Source organism: Tamandua tetradactyla, chromosome 1, assembly GCF_023851605.1.
Source record: "Tamandua tetradactyla isolate mTamTet1 chromosome 1, mTamTet1.pri, whole genome shotgun sequence".
Classification (NCBI taxonomy): Eukaryota; Metazoa; Chordata; class Mammalia; order Pilosa; family Myrmecophagidae; genus Tamandua; species Tamandua tetradactyla.
The window spans coordinates 142,616,157-142,628,609 of NC_135327.1; the positions used below are offsets into that span (position 1 = coordinate 142,616,157).

The following is a 12,453-nucleotide window of genomic DNA, read 5'->3' on the forward strand; positions in this document are numbered from 1 at the left end:
GCCCAACTACTTCTGTCTCCTCCACCAGAGATAACCAAGGAGTTAGCCAGGGGCATTCTGCGTTTAAGAGGAAGTCTCCTGGGGGCAGTACATCTCCGCTCCCTTGGTGTCTCTCTACTGCACCTGCCGCTGCCCCTAGCGCCTCTGCAAAGATGCGGGGATCAAAGCACGTTGCTGTGCGGTGCTAAAATGCTTCCAGAATCAGCCTCTCGCGCCCGGCCTCTAACACCAACCGGAATCCTGGGGTTGCTTCTAGGATCCCTGCGGGTGCTCCCACCTCCTCCTCCTTGGATTCCCCTTTCCCCAACTCCAGGCTCGCTGCTCTCGCTGACACCAGCCACTTGAGCGGCGTCCCGGGGTCGCCGTTGTCCTCCGCGCCCCACTGGGCGGCCGGGCGGGGGGCAGAAGGTGGGAAGTGGAGCGGGAGGCGCTCTGGGCTTGCGCGCCACGCTGCCCCGCGCGGGGTTTACCACCTTAAGCTGCAACAGCTGCGGCGACGGCGGTGACGGCGGCGGGAAAAAAGGGTGGCGGGTTGTGAGGAGGACTGGAGCCCCGGCCAGGAGGGAGATAGGGAGGGAGAGGGGGGCGGGAGGCTGTGCCAGGCGAGCCCGAGGGGTGCTTCGCGCTCCCCCGCCCTCCTTCCGGGAGCGAGGATGCAGACTCTGAAACTGGTGCTGCTGGGCTGAGGCAGAGGCAGGGGAGTTGCAGCGCGCGCGGCTCCGTGAGTGTGTCTCCTGTGCGCGGAGAGGCGGGGGGAGGAGGAGGAGGACGAGGACGAGGAGGAGGAGGAGGAGGAGGAGGAGGGGGAGAATGCCCGGAGCCGCCGCCGCTGCCGCCGCTGCCGCCGCCGCGATGCTCCCGGCTCAGGAGGCTGCCAAGCTGTACCACACCAACTATGTGCGGAACTCGCGGGCCATCGGCGTGCTGTGGGCCATCTTCACCATCTGCTTTGCCATCGTCAACGTGGTGTGCTTTATCCAGCCCTACTGGATCGGAGACGGCGTGGACACCCCGCAAGCCGGCTATTTTGGGCTGTTCCACTACTGCATCGGCAACGGCTTCTCCCGGGAGCTGACCTGCAGGGGTAGCTTCACGGACTTCTCCACGCTGCCCTCGGGCGCCTTCAAAGCCGCCTCCTTCTTTATCGGCCTCTCCATGATGCTCATCATCGCCTGCATCGTCTGCTTTACCCTCTTTTTCTTCTGCAACACAGCCACCGTGTACAAGATCTGTGCCTGGATGCAGCTCACCTCCGGTGAGTGCGCTCTCACCTCCGCGGAGGCGAGAGTACCCCGGGGCGTCCGAGCCGGGGAGGGGCCGGAGTGGGAGGGACCGGGGCTGGGCGCGCAGGTCTGTGTAGAGCAACTTAATCCGCTCAGGCGTCGAGATGTGGGGGGCGGGAGCCCTGGGAGCCGGAACCCCCGGGGTCCCCCTGTCCCGGAACTGGTGCCTGGTCCCAGGGCTTTCATGAGCCTCCTAAGTGCGAGGGAAACCACCCAGAGGGACGCGCGAGAGGCAGGGCGGTTGCTGGGCCGAGTGCGTCCAAAACTCACGATGGAGGGAAGTGGTGTCTTACACATACGTGGAGGGGTGTGCTGAAGAAGTAAGGAGGAACTGACACAGTGAGGAGAAAAGCGGATTTGGAGAGGTTGTATTGGAAGAAGTAGTCAATCTGTCCTGCCCCTCGCTGCAACGGTCCTGCCTGTGCTTAAATGGGGGTGGGGTGGGTGGGGTGGTGGTGGCTGGAGTGGGACTGTTTCCGTCCCGGCCGATTACAAAAATTTTATCCGTCTGGAGATAATACGGTTTTCAGGTTCACCCTTTTGAGAAAATTGTAGCTTAAAATGTATTTTAGCAGTTTCCCAATCATAAGTCTTCAGTGCGCTTCCTCGTCAGAGCAAAGCCAAATGTCCTTCCATTTCATCGTTTTTAAAACAGAGGGGTCTTGAGGGAGTCAAGATTTCTCAAGATCTCATTTTTGTAAAGTGGCTTTAGTGAGGTGGGCAGAAAAGAAAACCTCTTTCCTTAGTGTCCCTGATGGCTCTTTGCCAAGACAAGAGATTGTGGATAGCTGGAGAAAACAAGATATGTGAAAGTACTTTTTTCCTGAGATTTAAAGTTGCTTTTAACCAGAAAAACCCGGGGGTAGAGTCGTAGTGGGTGGGTTTGCATTTCCTACTGGCTTTGAAACAAAACTCTTTTCTCTACCTCCTTAGTTATATGATCGGCTCTCGGCCAGCCCCTTCTAAAGGCAGACCACTGTCCTTGGAGCCTTAATACCCTTCAGTTCCAAAATTATTGGGGTGCTTAGAACTTTGTAGATGGTCAGGTTGTGGAGAAAGGATATAGAATGTCTGTCTCTAGCAGCCAGACTTTCTCATTTGTGTTTTTATTGTTCTGGTTCCTTACAGATTTTATAATTTTTCCTATGCCAGGGAATGTTTTTTGTGCAGGAGGGATTTAATCTGAGTTTAGCAGAGTGTTGTTTGGTGATTAAGTCCTTAAAGCTGCTGGGAGGACCCCATTAACTTTCATCATTTTATATGCGTAGTTTAACAAAACAAAAGAGAAGCTTGTGGGAGACTAAACTTGTATGGAAGTACTTGCTTTATATTAAGTGTGTCTTAGTTGATTCTGATTTGCCATGTACTGTGAAAGTGCACATGTGAAATGCAAGAAATGAGTTACCCCCCCACACACACACACATATGCCATCATCTATCTGAAGTCTCAGAGTTCTGCTTTTCCTTTCTGTCTTTGCAGTCCCTATCTCCACACCCGTCTCTGTTTTTACATATACTGTTAACTTTTCGGTTGGTTTCACGAACAGAGTAACTTTGAAATTTGGAATAGATTCACGTATTATGGTTGTTCTTGACACTTAGTTCTGATTTGACTTTGAAGAGAACAGGACATGCAGGATGCAGGTGTTTTAGAAAAAGAATCGACCCTGCACAGCTAATTTTAATTTTTCTGAGTAAAATGACCTATTTAGACCAGTGATTTAAACTAGACTGTTTTTCAGAGGGTTGAAAATGATTTGCAGGTTATTTCACAACAACATATTCTTAACTACTTCATTTTTATGAATTTTGTACTCAGTTGTTTATTTTGAAACGAAGTTTTTAAAAAGAAGAAAACTATCTTTGGGAAAAAATTACAGGCTTTGAAGTTAATACAAACTTCAATGATTACATTCTTTTCTTTTCATTCCTCTTCCTAAAATAGAATGCACAAAAATCCCTTAAAATAAAAATAAGGATGATTTATTCTGGGATAATGAAATATAATGTCATGTTATCAGAAATTTGATGTAAATATATTATCCTATTTTCCATATGTCAGTGTAAAATGTGCTGATAGCCCTTGTATTAAAGAAAATGTGAAGACATTTGTTTATTTTTTTAAAAAATTTCAGATCCTTAAGTTCAAAGCATACTTTTTTTTTTTTTTTTTGGCATGGTCTGGCTCTGGAAGTTGAACCCGGGTCTCCAGCATGGCAGGCAAGAATTCTGCCACTGAGCCCCCATTGCACTGCCCTGGGCATACTTTTTGAACATTTATTGTAATTTATTTGGTATTTGATTTCCAGATAAATCTTAGAAGTATAAAATTTTATTAATGAAGACTTTTAATAAAAGAAGAATGGATTATGATGTGTCAAATAAGACTCAAAGTCAATTATATTCACAGATTTTTAAGGATATAGAAGATATTTCTGAAGAATGTCCACATTTAACATGGTTTTCAGGTTTGTTTTTCTTTTTAGTCTCGTGACACTAACAAGAAACTTAACATAATGTAAGTTACTTTGAAAGTTTAGTTTCTATACCTCAGACTAGTCCTCTTTAGTGTTAAGTAGTCTTTTCATAATTATAGTCTAACTATAAACAGGTTAATTGCAAATGTGATTGGCTAAGAATGAAAGATGAGACACTATACTCTTTGGGAGTTAAATGAGTAACTTGAGTATTTGGTTATCTAAGCATTTTAGTACAGTAACATCATAAATCATAACCAGGTAGAATGTAAAATCCTATATGAAGTGACCCTAAGATGCTGAAGCAGGAAGCTTTTTTGTGGCTATACATCATCAAGAATTATTCTTTTTTTAATTCAGAACAACCAACCAGAACAAATATCTAATTTATTGGACCTGAAAATGATATTGCTCTCCTATCTAGATGTGGGGAATTAATGGTGCTATTCTGAATTCCTTGCACTTTCTCTCTCCCCTTTAAATTGTTACCAGCCTCAGTAGGGTGATACTAGGAAACACAGAATTAGAACCTAATGGTTCATACTATTTCTAGATGTAATAATATACTTATGGACCATGACGGATACAAAGACTGAAGATACAGAAATAATACATAAATGAGTGGCAGAGTTGCAAAATTTCCCAGATCTACAGAAAGACAACTTTTCTTCCTGTGTGATTTCTCCAACATTAAAAGGAAAGAGGTACCCCAATAATTGGTCAAACAGTTATAAAATGCAGAATCTTTTTGAAAAATTCAAATGAAAAGGAAAGTTTGTCCTCTTGAGAATTTTGGTCTTGGCTTCTATGTTCTTGTACTTTAAATTGATATTTCAGTGTGTTTTCCATTCTAATGGCTAAATCCCATTTAAAAAGTGTTTGTTTTGGTTGTTTTTCTGACTTTAAGCCATACTTTGAATGTTTTCAGAAGCATATGTAATAACCATGATAGGCCAAATAATCTTTTCTTTTTTTAAAGAAGCTAAAGTGTCTCAGTGGAATTGAAGAGTTTTTTTGTACGTCTGCCATAGATTTCTTGTTTGAAGGTAGCAGATGAGGAGGCAGTTGCTTTCATGTGTAAAGAGGTGGTACCTGATCTAGTTATTCAGTAGGAATAAGAAAAAGAGAAGGGAGGGTATATTCCCAGACTTTCTCATTTCTTGTAATTCTGAGTGTACCAACAAGAAGGGCCACCAAGCTGGCAAGACTCTATGACAAGGTTAAGGGCTAAATTGCTTAGTCACTTTCCCTAGCTTTCCCTAGGCTCCCTGCCATAGTTCTCCTCAGCTTATACAAGACTGTATGGTTTGGGTTATTAATCTCTGTGTACTTTGGTTGCTCATCTGCAACGTATGTATATAATTGTACCTTCAGAAGACTGCTGCAAGGATTAAATGAGTTAATGTGTATAATTAGAACTGTGTCTGGTGCGTTGTAAGCAAGCACTTCATGAGTGTTAGTCATGGCAGCTGTTGTGTTATTGCTGTGTCCTTACACGCAGTGTATGAATAAGCCTGGCACATAGTAGGATTCAGTAAGTTTTAGTTGAGTGAATGCAAATAGTGATTAGAGGGAGAAGAATGAAAGAAGTGATTTTAAATTTCCTACATGCATGGTGAGAAGTGAATACCACATACTTTGAAAGCCATGATGCTTGTCTTTCCCAGTGGTTTATGGTATTGGCTGTAACCACACTAAAAGAACTCTTTCAAGTTCTTTGTAACTTGCCAGCCAAATTCCTGATGAGCCTTTTCCCATATAGAAGCTTTTTCTGTTGCATCAGTACTGATCTTTATTACACACTGGAAAATAATCATTGGTAACTTAGGTTCCACAACTTTTTTCTTAGCATTTAGGTTCTCATAACAAAGTTGCATCCTTCAAAAGTGAGATTTTACGTAAGAATCTTGAGGTCAGGCCTTCATCTATGAAGAGGGGTGATCCAGGTTGGATTTCTTTATGCACCTTCAGGAGCGATAAGGATAGAAGAAGAAGAGGTTGTATTTTCCAGGTTTTCCCATCTCTTCTTACCAGGCACTAGTGCAGATCTCTTCTTGAAACTGCCAGGTTCCTGCAAGCCTGCTCACGTGGAAGTGCTCTCAAGAGGGGACAGGACTGGGCATACAAATACATGCTCAGTGGTCAGGGCAGTCACATCCTTCCATTTGCCTAGTGTTAAGAGGGTGTTTTTTCCTCCACCAGAGTATTTCAAAACTCAGATGCTGAGGGAAGAAGGTGTACAGTCTAAGGGCAGTTTTCATTTTCTAATAGCATGTTCCACTTCTAAGAACTTTTTCTATTTACGATGCCAAACTTATAAATGACTTGAAATGAGAATTAAGAAACTTTTATTTTCTTCTTTTATGTAGTGTGACAAGGAATGTGACAATTGAACAGCTGTTGGAAAATATATTAATATGAATGTCAAAACAAACTATTCCAATAACAGTGAGATTTTAAGGGAACATCTGTGAAAAAGAACAGGCTTTGTACCACCCAGACAGTGTATTGTTAGGGTGGCTTTTTTTTTTCTTATGCAAAGCTGAACATTCAAAAGCTGATTTCCATTGTTAAAATGTTAACAAGGTGCTTATATACTTCTATAACCAAGTAATAAGCAAATGAAAGTCTAACTGGAATATGGTATCAGGTGTTTCAAATGCATATTTATTTAGTAGTTGCTGCTTTTGTTTGGTATAATGCTATTGTCCTGGTAAAGAGAGCCCAAATGACTTGTCCAGTTTATTGCATTTTATGTACATACTTGAGAAATCTTTTCAAAGTGAGCAAAATTTTAAATGAAAAAAGAAACAGCAGTGCATATAGCTCTACTTGCAGTGTGTGGTTCAGTGCACTTCTGTGTGTGGTGTGAGGAGATAAACTGTGGAAAGAGGAATGGAGAGAACGTCAGGTCACACTGCTGTGAAGCAGAGAACACTCCTAGAGAATTCTAATGTGGGGCTTAATAGGATGATAACTGGGAGAGTTTTAAATTGTGATTTCTTTAATATTTTTGAACTTTTGGGGTCAGCACCAGTTTTAATTAATGCAGTTTTTTCCTTATCAGAATATTGAGTTAACTGGAATTTTTATTGGATAGAAGGAAAGACCAAGGAGCTGACCCTTATTCTTAATAAGATATTAATAATGATGAAAGTAAGAGGCTTTATTTAGCAAAGGGTAGATAATTTATTGGGTGGTTTAAAAGTATTGCTGTTGTGAAAAGTCATTGGGACTTTTGCAAAAAGCAAAAGCAATCACCCCCAGCATCCCAAATGTTTACACAACAGATATCATGAAGGGCTCAAAATTATGACTGCTGCTCTAGGGTGTTCTGCTACTGTACAGGGTCATGGGACCATTTGTAGTTTAAATGGTCCTAACTGTAATCTTGAGCACATTTCTCATCTCTTCTCCTAAAATAAAATGTTGAAATGAATGACCTATAAGAGAAAGATAAATAGATTCCTGACCTATAGACATGAACCATATCTGATTGTTATTGGGAAGAATGAAGGAAAGCAAGCCTTTATGAAATAGAATTTGCTGGCATGGAATTGCTAGAGTAGGTTTCGAGTACCTGAGTTCTGTCATCTTCCTCAACCTGATCAGACCACTGGGCAGGGCTTGTCTAGGTGTGTCGATAGGAGGAAAGATCCTAAATAACAAGATACGTGAAGTTAGTCTTCTAATTGCATTAGATTGTGAGATTATAACTTACCAGTGAAAAGGCTAGTAGAAGAGTTATGACATATAGCAGAGATGAAAGTTAGTTGTGGACCTGAAAAGAGGTCATAACTCAGACGCAGGCATGCAGAGCTTAACTAAATAGGAGAGTTCTCCACATCCTTTGCCTTATTTGAAAACAGTAGAAAAGAGGAGTTTGAAAGGATGCAACTTGAGCTTTTAATACAGAATGCCTCATAGGGTCATTTACTTCAGTGTCTGGACTCTTGGAAATATTCCAAGGAGTGCTCTAGATGGTCCTTAGTTGGTTTCAATGGCAGTCAAGAGGGAGGCTCCAGAATCAAAATGGGGAATTTGTATCATCATCTGATAGAAGGCTCAGTATTTGAAAATCAGGTAACCATCCAGCTGTAAAGAATGACAGGGACGTAGAAGAGTGACACCAAAAATAAAGGAAGTATGAATGGGAAAGACACGATGAAATTCAAGGTTGAAAAGCTTGTGGAATTTGACAAATTAAAAGCCTATTGATGGGCGGGCCGCGGTGGCTCAGCGGGCAAGAGTGCTTGCCTGCCGTGCCGGAGGACCCCGGTTCGATTCCCGGCCCCAGCCCATGTAAAAAACAAACAAACAAACAAAATATAATAAAACAAGAAAATGTTTAAAAATGTTTCCCTTTCTTCCTCCCTTCCTTCCTTCCATCCTTCCTTCCTTCTCTGTCTTTCCTTCCCTTCCTCCCTCTCTCTTAAAAAAAAAAAAAAAAAAAAAAAGCCTATTGATGTAGGCTGAGCCCTCAATCTTGGGATTCATCCCTATGAAGCTTATTTCTGCAAAGGAGAGCTAAGCCTACTTATGCCTAAAAGTCACTCCTAGAGGGCTTCTTTTGTTGCTCAGATGTGGCTTCTCTCTCTAAGCCAACGAGGCAGGTGAACTCACTGCCCCTCCGCCTATGTGGGACATGACTCCCAGTGTAACTCTCCCTGGCCATGTGAAACAGAACTCCCGGAATGAGCTGGGACCCAGCATCAAGGGATTCAGAAAGACTTCTTAACCAAAAAGGGGAAGAGAAAAATGAGACAAAATAGTTTCAGTGGTTGAGAGATTTTAAACCGAATTGAGAGGTTACCCTGGAGGTTGTTCTTATGCATTACAAAGATACCCATTTTTAGTTTATGGTGTATTGGAATGGCTAGAAGGAAATATCTGAAGCAGTTGAGCTATGTTCCAGTAGCCTTGATTCTTGAAGAAGACTGTATAAGGATATAACTTTTACGATGTGACTGAGTGATTGTGAAAACCTTGTGTCTGATGCTCCTTATATCCAGGGTATGAACAGATGAGTTAAAAAAAAAAAAGAATAAAAAGATAATAGGGGCGGGCCGCGGTGGCTCAGCGGGCAAAGTGCTTGCCTGCTATGCCGGAGGACCTCGGTTCGATTCCCGGCCCCAGCCCATGTAACAAAAACGGAGAAACAGAATACAATAAAAACAAGAAAATGTTTAAAAAATGTTTCCCTTTCTTCCTTCCTTCCTTCCTTCTATCCTTCCTTCCTTCTCTCTGTCTTTCCTTTAAAAAAAAAAAAAAAAAAAAAAGATAATAGGTGGAGATAAAGGATAAAAATTGGGTAGATTGAAATACTATGAGTCAATGAGAGGGAGGGGTAAGGGTTATGGAATGTGTGAATTCTTTTTTTTTTCTTTTTATTTCTTATCCTGGAATGATGCAAATGTTCTAAAAATGATCATGGTGAAGAATACACAACTATGTGATGATATTGTGAGCCACTGATTGTATAACATGTTTGGACTGTACCTGTGAGGATATTGCTCAATAAAAATATTAAAAAAAAAAAAAAAAAAGCCTGTTGATGGAAACCAAAAGTACCGTTCTTCACCTTTGGACATCCTTTACTCCCACATCTATTTTTTTCATACTAAGCTGTCTCTACTACCTGGGGATTGAATTTCACTATGCAGTCACTTTATACTGGAATTTTGTATGAGATTAAGTGGGTTTTTTTTTTATTTCACAGTGCAGGGTGGCCGGGGTGAGGAGGGATTGTCATTCCTCTAAAATAATTATCATAAAAAAAAAAAAAAAGCAACAGTATGTAATGGCAATTTCCTAAAGTAGCAGGAGCCTTTAGGAAAAATGAAGCAGAGAAGAGCTTTGAGCAAAGCTCATTTATTTCAAATAAATGTATTTTTAAAAGTGGATTGGCACCTGACATTACTTTTCATTCTAACAAATCACCTAACAGCTGAAGTCATTGATTCCTCTGTAGGTTGTTATAATTATTGGATGCAAAGATAATAAATATTCTGGCTTGGATTTTTGAGATAGTTTGCAAATTGTAAGCACATTTTCAAGAAAACATATTCTGTGAGGCACATTTAAAAAGCCTATTGAATTTGATGTCACCAATGGCTTAAAAATGTTTGGGTGTGGGACAAACAGAGAAGTGCAATGTGCGAGAAAGTGTAGAACCGTGTGCACATCCCATCTACCAAGTAAGAAAATTTATAGTTCCACCCTGTGTACGGGGAGTTATAATAGACTTTAAAATCGAATTATATAAAGGGAGAGATTATAGAGCTTCTTGTACGGCAGATGGAGATATGGGGGATTGAAATAAGCCAACCTGAGAAAGAAAAGGTCATTATAAGATTCCAATAAAAATGCTCCTATAGTTTCTCCTTGGAAAATCTAGTAGTAGATTAGAAAGCTGAATTGATTTTTATAATGCCTTGAGTGGGGAAAGTGAAGCTACAGTGAGTATTTAGGGTAAATATGTTTACAGAGAATTTAAGACCATGGGTGGTTACAAGCTGGATAAATTCATCTAACAATCAGGTAGTTAGTAGCCAGCAATATTATGGATCTGTGTGATACCAACTGTTAGTTAACTGGATATCCACTCTTTAACCGGTTGATTAGACAAGGCCAGTTGGCATTTTATAAAAATCTTCATAGAAAAATAATGCTATCCTGTAGTGTTTTTAAAACCATGGTTGGTGTCCCTTTAATGGGTCATGGTATCAATTTAGTAGATAAAGAACAGCATTAAAAGATGGATTAAAACAGAATAGAAAATATGAATACAACACAAGGAGTAAGTTTCATGAAACCTTTATTTCTTAAAATATTTATTGTGCTTGTGTATATGTGTGTGGACCAGGTTGCAACATAAAATGCTTGCAGTGGACTGTAGTGAAAAAAGTTTGAATGCCACTATTCCAGAGAATAGATGATTTAATATAAATTTAGGAAAATAGTTGCTTCTTCTTTGGAAAATTGTGAAAGCTTTTCACCAATTAATAGGTAATTTTGTATTAGAAGGTAATTAGGTAAAATATACTTACTCTAAACAATTTGAGTTCTTTTTTTCGCTCTCTTCTTTCACCTCCATTTATGACTGTTATTGCCAAAGTACCCCAATTAGATTGTGGGTAGATTAAAAATTAGTATTATTTTTCCAGGTGTGATTTAATTGACCATCTGTGCTATAAGAAATCATCTATGATTGACCTCTAGGTAACAAGCTAGCTAAGCAGACATTTAAACAAATATACCTTTTAAACAAATATACCTAATTCTGTGCCGAACGGATATAGACTCATAGGCTTTTAGAAGTTAGAGGGATATTAAATATTACTAAACACAATCTTCTCATTTTCTAGATAAATAATAATAACGTTTTCTAGATAAATAATAATAATTAGAAATACTAATTATTGCAAACTACCATTTGTCAAAAAAATTAGTTTAATATTTTTAACTTTCCCAACATTCGTGCAAGGTTGGCATTATTATGCCCATTTTGCAGATGAAGATATTGAGGCTTAAAAAATTGTTCTAAGTCACAGAGTAAGTGGTTGAACCAAAAGCAAACTTTCCACCCCAACCCCTACCTCATAATGCCTCTAAGTGAGAAAGATTGAGAGTCTTGACAAAATTATACCTTGGCAGAATTAGGATTAACACATATCTGATTTGCAGTGCAGTGCTATTTCTAACACTTTCTTTTACCTCCCAATTTAATGTGCACTTGTTTAGTCTAATTCTTCAGTAAGCATTTTTTTACCTCTCTGTGACAGCATGTACCAGACTTTCCTCTTTGAGCATGCTTAGGTGTGATATGAGCAGGTACTGTGCATCCCATACTTTGCATTTCCCTAACTTAGAGCCCCAAGTAATTCTTTTCACATAGCACCTCTCTGATTATATCTCTGATCATTGTCATTAACCTTACACCATAAGTTACTACAGGACATGGGCTGTCTGAGCATCACTGGCTCTATATCATCCATCCCTGCCCTGCATCAGATGCAGAAACTTCCTTCATGGATTTGTTTATTGATAATGATGGTGAAGGTGTAATGGTAGACAGGATCAATAAACCACAGACACAGTTGCAGAGAAGGAAATAATAGATGTGGGCAGCTACAGGAGGCATCAGGGTAGGGAAGAGGGAACAGGTGTCTGGTTAGAAGATTTGTCTTGACAACGCCACTTATAGGTTGGATGACCTTGGGTGAATCATCTAACCCTTGGCTTCCATTTTCTTGACTTTATTTTTCTCCAGATTTATAAAATTTTATTCTGGGCACCTAAAAAGAGATTGCAAGTTATGAACATTAAAAATGTATCATGTGCTAACTAAGTGTTGCTGGGCATTTATTGAGAAAGTAAATTTTAGGAAACCCATTCAACATAGGGTGAAATTAAAGCTGAAAGTAAACAGGGAACAATCCTAGACAGGCAGTTAGGTATCCAGAGTTAGATTTCTGTACTAGAATTCCTCAAGCTAATGAATAAATAATTAAATAAAACTACCATTTTGTTCTGAGGGTTAAGTTTTGGTTCAACCACTTACTCTGTGACTTAGAACAATTTTTCAAGCCTCAATATCTTCATCTGCAAAATGGGCATAATAATGCCAACCTTGCAGGAAAAACACTTAAACACTTAAAACTGGACTTAAAACATAGAAAGTACTTTGTGGA

At 40.3% G+C, this 12,453-nt stretch overlaps 1 protein-coding gene across 2 annotated transcripts in view; it reads left to right on the top strand.

Moving 5' to 3' along the window:
- Positions 1-795: 795 nt before the first annotated feature.
- LHFPL3 (LHFPL tetraspan subfamily member 3) overlaps positions 796-12,453 on the top strand; it is a 565,071-nt gene continuing 553,413 nt past the window's right edge. For both annotated transcript variants that reach the window (XM_077161074.1, XM_077160992.1), the window contains exon 1: positions 796-1,255. In XM_077161074.1, coding sequence (XP_077017189.1) covers positions 811-1,255 — 445 coding nt within the window. In that variant the 5' untranslated portion in view covers positions 796-810. The remainder of the gene's footprint in view (positions 1,256-12,453) is intronic.